This window comes from Alligator sinensis, unplaced genomic scaffold, assembly GCF_000455745.1.
Source record: "Alligator sinensis unplaced genomic scaffold, ASM45574v1 scaffold428_1, whole genome shotgun sequence".
Lineage (NCBI taxonomy): Eukaryota > Metazoa > Chordata > Crocodylia > Alligatoridae > Alligator > Alligator sinensis.
The window spans coordinates 1,360,200-1,366,494 of NW_005841919.1; the positions used below are offsets into that span (position 1 = coordinate 1,360,200).

General features: G+C 40.2%; 1 protein-coding gene across 3 annotated transcripts in view; it reads right to left on the reverse strand.

The window, feature by feature from the left end:
• Positions 1-6,295, reverse strand: part of RECK (reversion inducing cysteine rich protein with kazal motifs) — a 110,775-nt gene that overhangs the window by 56,362 nt on the left and 48,118 nt on the right. For all 3 annotated transcript variants that reach the window (XM_025198300.1, XM_025198297.1, XM_025198299.1), the window contains exon 7: positions 324-357. In XM_025198300.1, the coding sequence (XP_025054085.1) occupies positions 324-357 (34 nt within the window). The remainder of the gene's footprint in view (positions 1-323; positions 358-6,295) is intronic.

Here is a 6,295-nt window from a genome sequence, read left to right on the forward strand (position 1 = left end):
GCGTGGGGGGGATTGGCAGGGGGAGGCGGGGGGAATGTATGGGGTCACACTGGGAGCAGTGGGGGGGAGGGGCCCATGAGGCCGGACAGAGGTGGGGACGACACATGGGGCAGGAGGATAAACATAATCCTGCAAACACTTAAGATTTTATTTTAGTTACATGAATAGTCTGAATAATTTCTGAGGAACTACTCATGGATTATAAATACATGCATATGCTAACTTCTCATGTGGGAGAAGAGAAGAGGAAGATGCACAGACAAGGAAAATAAAAATGGAGAAAAATAAATATTAATAAATACAACAGTAAATAATATACTTACTTTCATTTCTATTAATACAACTAAAAAGTGCATTCTGAAAACAAAACAAAAATAAAATAATTAGCGAAAACAAAGAGAATAAAAATGTATAAGTTTAAATTTGGCAATTTATTAACATTTTATGAATACCACTGTTAAAAATAGTAAAAAATACTCTTAAATTCCATCTAATAAACAAATTAAAACAAAAGTTTTCCATAAATGAAAAAGAGGATAATGTGTAAAAGAGCATTTATCACCACAAATTCTTTTATATATATATATTTTATTTTATTTTTTTCTCACGAACTTAATCAGGTAGCTAGAAAGATCTTCATGAACTACTGCAAAGATAAAATTAAGATGTACAAAGATAAAGCATTAATGGTTACAGTTGAGATTCCATTAGAAAATCAGTGGGAGTTCAACTCAGATATGGCCCTTAGCAAATCGTAACCCTTGAAGGCAAAAGGAAGTACAAAAAGCTGGAGATTTTCACCAAATGAAAAAAAGACATAGGTGTATCTGACCAATAAGGAAGAATTGGTTGTAAATGTGAATGTGATAAGAAACTTGGGAAGAAGTGATCACAACATGCTATGATCAAGATTCTAAGAAAGGGAAGGGATGAGATTAGCAAAACCAGAATAAAAGACCTCAAGGAGGGCAGATTTTAACCAACTCTGAGAAACAGACATGGGTAGATAGATTGGAGGATAAAGGGGTCCAAGAATATTGGAAGTTCAGCAAGAATCGATTCCACCACAGTGGAAAAATTAGAAAAAAAAACAGAGGATTTAATTCTATCTATCCATTCAACTGCTGCTTCTACAGATCTTAAATTCTTGAACTGATTGAACACCAGAACTCCTTAATAAAAACCAGATAATGTATTAATTTTACTAATTACAAAACAAAGTTATGAGGCAAAAAAAAATAGATGCTGGTGACAAATATCAAGTACTTGGGACTAAAGGGATGCAAATGAAGCCGGCAAAAGAAATAACTTGTCGAGACACTGATTTGTTCACTCTGCGTCATTCATTCAAATATGAACATATTAAAACACAAGCATAGGAAAGGGCCCACTCCCTCATTAAGTCCCAATATCATTCACTATGAAATCAATTATTACAAAGTTCCCTTTTTTTCTGAAGAACATTGTAAAATGAAGTTCTGCATGGTTATATGTAAAATGATTTACACAAAAAAGCAGAGGAGCATAAGAATTGCCATTTATTGAATCAAACCATAGGTCCATCTTGCCCAGTATCCTGTATCACACAGAGGCAGAGTGGATGCTGAAGGGAAAGTGAACCAGGTATGACCAGAGGTTTTCCCAGCACTGTTCCTCTCTCACCTGCAACCTCCAGCATTTAAGATCCAATAAATTCTGGTTCAATGGCTGTACCCCTAATTCCTGTGGCTCAATATTTACTGGTGCCCCTTTCATCCAAAAATTTATCCAATCCCTTTTTGCAGAATTTCTGCTCTGCAAGTGTTAAAACATATTATTAAAATCCCTGCACGGTATATCCCAACAACAAGAATTGTTGTGACTTTACAAGATAAAAATGAAGGATCCCGCAAGAGTTGCAAAATTCAGACTGCTTGGAATTCAGTCTCTGAACTGTTCTAAAGTATGAATCTTTTACAACACAAAGAAGGCTGACTGAACATACTCTATCTAAGCAAAGAGAAAACAGCATAAGGAGGAATTTACAGCTTTTGTGAAAGTTGGACCTGAAAAAGGAGGCATCCTTTTTGAACCAATGGCCTTCTGTGGTGGCCATTTTATGAAATTTGTAAACTACACTAATTCTGAAAAAATTAAGGACCTAATATGAGAACGCATTTCTATTATCCTGACCATCATACTAACAACATTCATCACAGGATCATGGAAAAGTAGGGCTAGGAGGGACCTCACAAAGTCATTTAATCCAGCCTCCTGCTCAAGGCAGGATTTTCCAGCCAAGGATCTGTCCAACCTGCTCTTGAAAATATTCAAGAATAGATATTCCACAGTTTCCCTAGGTAATCTGTTCCAATGCTTCACTGCCCTCATAATTAAGAAGTTCCTCCTAGTATACCAACCTATTTGCCTCTGCTGTGGCTCAAGGCCTTGTTCCTAGTCCTGTTCCCTATAGCCACAGAGAAAAGCCCATCTTCACTCTAACAGTTTTCAAATACCTGAAAGGTGATCATCAAATCCCCCCTCAGTCTTCTCTTCTCCAAACTAAATTGTCCTTGGTCATTCAGCCTTTCCTTATAAGTCTCGATTCCCAGGCCCCTAATCACTTTTATCACTCTGTGCTGGATTCTCTCCAATCTGTCCACATCCTTCTTGAAGCATGGGGCCCAAAACAGGACACAGTGCTCCAGGTGAAATCTCATCAGTGCTGAACAGAGCAGAAGAATCACTTCTGTTGATTTGAAAGTGACACTCCTGTTAATGCAAGCCAGTATGCACTTGGCTTTTTTTCCACCCCCGCCCCCCCAAGAGTACACTGTTGGCTCATATCCTGGTCTACTCTAACTCCAGGTCTTTCTCTGCAGCAGTAGAGCCCAGCCAATCATTCCCCAGTCTGTATTTGTACATGCAGTATTCAGTCCTAAGTGCAAGACTTCACATTTGTCCTTGCTGAATCTCATCCAGTTGATTGCAGACCATTTTTCCAGGCTATCCAGGTCATTCTGGAACCTACCCCTAACCTTCAGAGTGTCTGCAACTCCATGGAAGATGGTGTCACCCACAAATAAATCCCACCATCCAAATCACTAAAGATATTAAACAGTAGCAGACCCAGAACAGACCCCTGCGGAACCTCACTTGATACCTTCTCCCAGCTAGACATTTAGCCATTGATGACTACTCATTAAGCATGATGATCCAATCGGTTATGTATCCACATTACAGTACTGCCATCTAGTCTCTAGCTCCTTAGCTTGTTAAGCTGACATGTAACATCATGGGAAGATGTAGGATTCTCTTCTCAAACTGGCTGAACAAGAGCTTATTTCTCAAATTCAGAAAAATGGACTACGGTAGGGATGCACCAATAAAGATTTTCTTGGCCAATATCAATAGCCAATTACTCACCAGGTGTATTGGCTGATTGAATCCATTAACTGATTTACAAGAGCACAGCCTGGCAGCACAGAGAGCAGAGCCCTGCAGGTAAGTCTGCGCAGGGGAAGGGGCAGGCAGATCAGAGAAAAACAGGATCCCTGCTAATTACCAGCAGGAAGTACGTATATCTGGATTGTTCCACTGGGATCATGAAGAAAACAAGTTACAAACTGAACTGAGAATTCCAGAAAATTGATATTTACGTACTATGATTTCCAAGAAGATCAAGCATTATAGTTTCTATATAAATCTTCCTTAACAATGTTATTTCATGCTGAGGCCTGAGCTGCAAGTCCAAACATTTCTCCAATTGTATTTTCTACAACCTAGCAGAACAGTTCAATTTTGACATTTATTCCTCAATACTTAACAGTCAGAGGCTGGACTCTGACTCGGAAGACAGTTCTTATATTTTACTTTATAGTGACAAAAGTCTATTTCTTCTCCCCATGGTCAGAAACACATTTATTGTATAAATAAAACTAGATGGCGCAGTTATTTTACAGCATCACCAAGAGAAGCACAATTCTTACCTCAAAATGGTCATCATAAATTAACCTCGTGAATTCTTGATAACTACTAGATAAGAAATTTATCCGTAATCCAAACAAGCCCCATAAATTACCAAAGAGATCTATTCAAAGCAATATATATAAACTATATAAAAATTCAAAAGCCTGTCAGTTTTACTGAATAATAAAAGCAACATAAAAATGATTGATACCATCCAAGTTTTAATTTCACTCTTCATTCCTAAGCTAAGTACAGAGAGTCAAAAAAGCCTGAGGCTGAATCAATTCAATCTTCACAGTTCAATAAACTGATTTAACCTAAATCAATTAAGTCTGATACTACATCCATCCAGGTTAATCTTAAACAGGTTTTGGCCACTTTGAAAGTGGTTTATGTGCACTGAACTTCTGTAGTGTTACAGATCTGAACCAGTCTCTGATCACTTATACCAGTTTGTGTGGAATTTACATCCCTAGCCCAAAAGTTTAGCTATTGTTAGTTCTAATATTCAGTCCCAAGTACACTGGAGCAGCTCCTACTGCCTCCATAGGTTTCCTTTTTATCACTGCTGATAGAAAATTCCCTACAAACTAATGCTGTAGTTTCACTCTTCATTTCAGCCTTGTGAATGGCAAATTTTACATCTGTTTCAGTTCAAATCTTGCATCTTTACGTCCTTCACTAAACTGAACAAGTGAGCTAATGAAGCACAGAACTTGTAAGGGTGTGCATGTAGGTCGAATCATCATCCTATAGATACAAACTAAAAACAGAGCAGTGGTTGCTACTGAAGTGTCAAGACTGCCATTGTGTATTTGAAACTTCTTCAAGCTCATTGTGAGCACAGAATGACCAGTGGATCCCATCCGGTGCTCCATATCCAGGGCACCGAGGTGCAGTGCTCTAAAACTACCCTTAAGTGTGCGCTGCAAACTAATCAGATAGCCTTGGCTAGGAAACGTCATTTGCACAAACCAACACTCTTATAAATAGGTTACAATAAGATAATAAAGTTGTCAGGAAAACAGGTCCTCTAGAACTTTTAGGTTCCATGCACACAATACATTTTGATTAATTTGTAATAATTTAGAGTCATAGTTGGCTCATACACAAGATGGCCAGAATTCTTTTTGATAACCATGGCAGCTGCTCATATTTTTTCCCTGCAAAAGACCTATACTAGTGTATGGTTAACTTCATGTAACTAGGTAAGCACCTTCCCCCCCCACCCCAAAGAGACAAAAACACCCAACCCTGTCCATGTAACCAGGTGGGATAATTCTCCTTCCTTCCCACATTCTGGAAAACAAGAGCTTCACAGGGTATATTGCCCCATGAGGCAATGGAATTGCTCTGTCTGCAGCTGGGAGCTGAACATCCAGTTTCCCAGAAAAGCACTTATACAAGCAATTAATCCACATGGAAGGAACAGATATAGAAATACATTTATGATGTCATAAAAGCTGCCACATGGTTACAAGCTGAACTGCATTATTTTTAAATTAAGCTGACCATGTTCCAACCGTTGTCACTTGGTTTAGAAGAGCTATTAAGCATGGATTTTGTAGTAACTGATTAGAAGCAAGCTCACCATCAGCAATCGCAAATAATACTTCAGTTGCAATCGGACAACTTTTCTGACATCACAGCCATCCTTCCGAATCCCCATGTATCATATCACCAAACTTTAATAGTGTTTATAACAGCAAAGTCTTAGAGGGAAAAAAGTTTGAAGGCAAAGGAAAGCATAGCATAGGGATATACAGTAAAAGCTCTATTATTCAGCATCCCCTGGTGTCACGGGCGGGGTCCTACAGGAGGGCCGTGATCTCCTTAAAGCCCCTTTCTCTGGGCCAAGTCAGCCCAGGGGCACCCTCTAATTCTCGCCCGCCACGTCTTTGATGTTTAGATAAGGTTGGGAGGCTGCCTTACGCCCTCTTGGTCACTTCTCTGTGTTGATTCAGACCCTGTGGTTTCCCGGACTCTTTGTGGGTCTCACTCTACGATGGGTGCTTCAGGGGCACCCTAGCCTTAAGGGCTATGCGTGGCTCCAACCACCCCTTATACCACACCCCAAGCCTCGCAGCTGGAATAGACGTTGGTCTGTCCAATATACACTCACCCTCTCTGGGGTCCTCTCCATAGCACCGCCCTCTCTCAGGGATCCTCTGCAGCGCCGCCCTCTCTCTGGGGCCTTCGCAATAGCGCCGCCCTTCTCTCCAGGGCCTTCTCCACAATGCTGCCCCTTTTGATAATACTGCCCCCTTCTCTGGGGCTCCTCAGTACTGCTGCCCTCTCCTCGGGCCTTCTTAAGTGCTGCCCCCTTCTCTGGGGCCTTCTCAGGAAT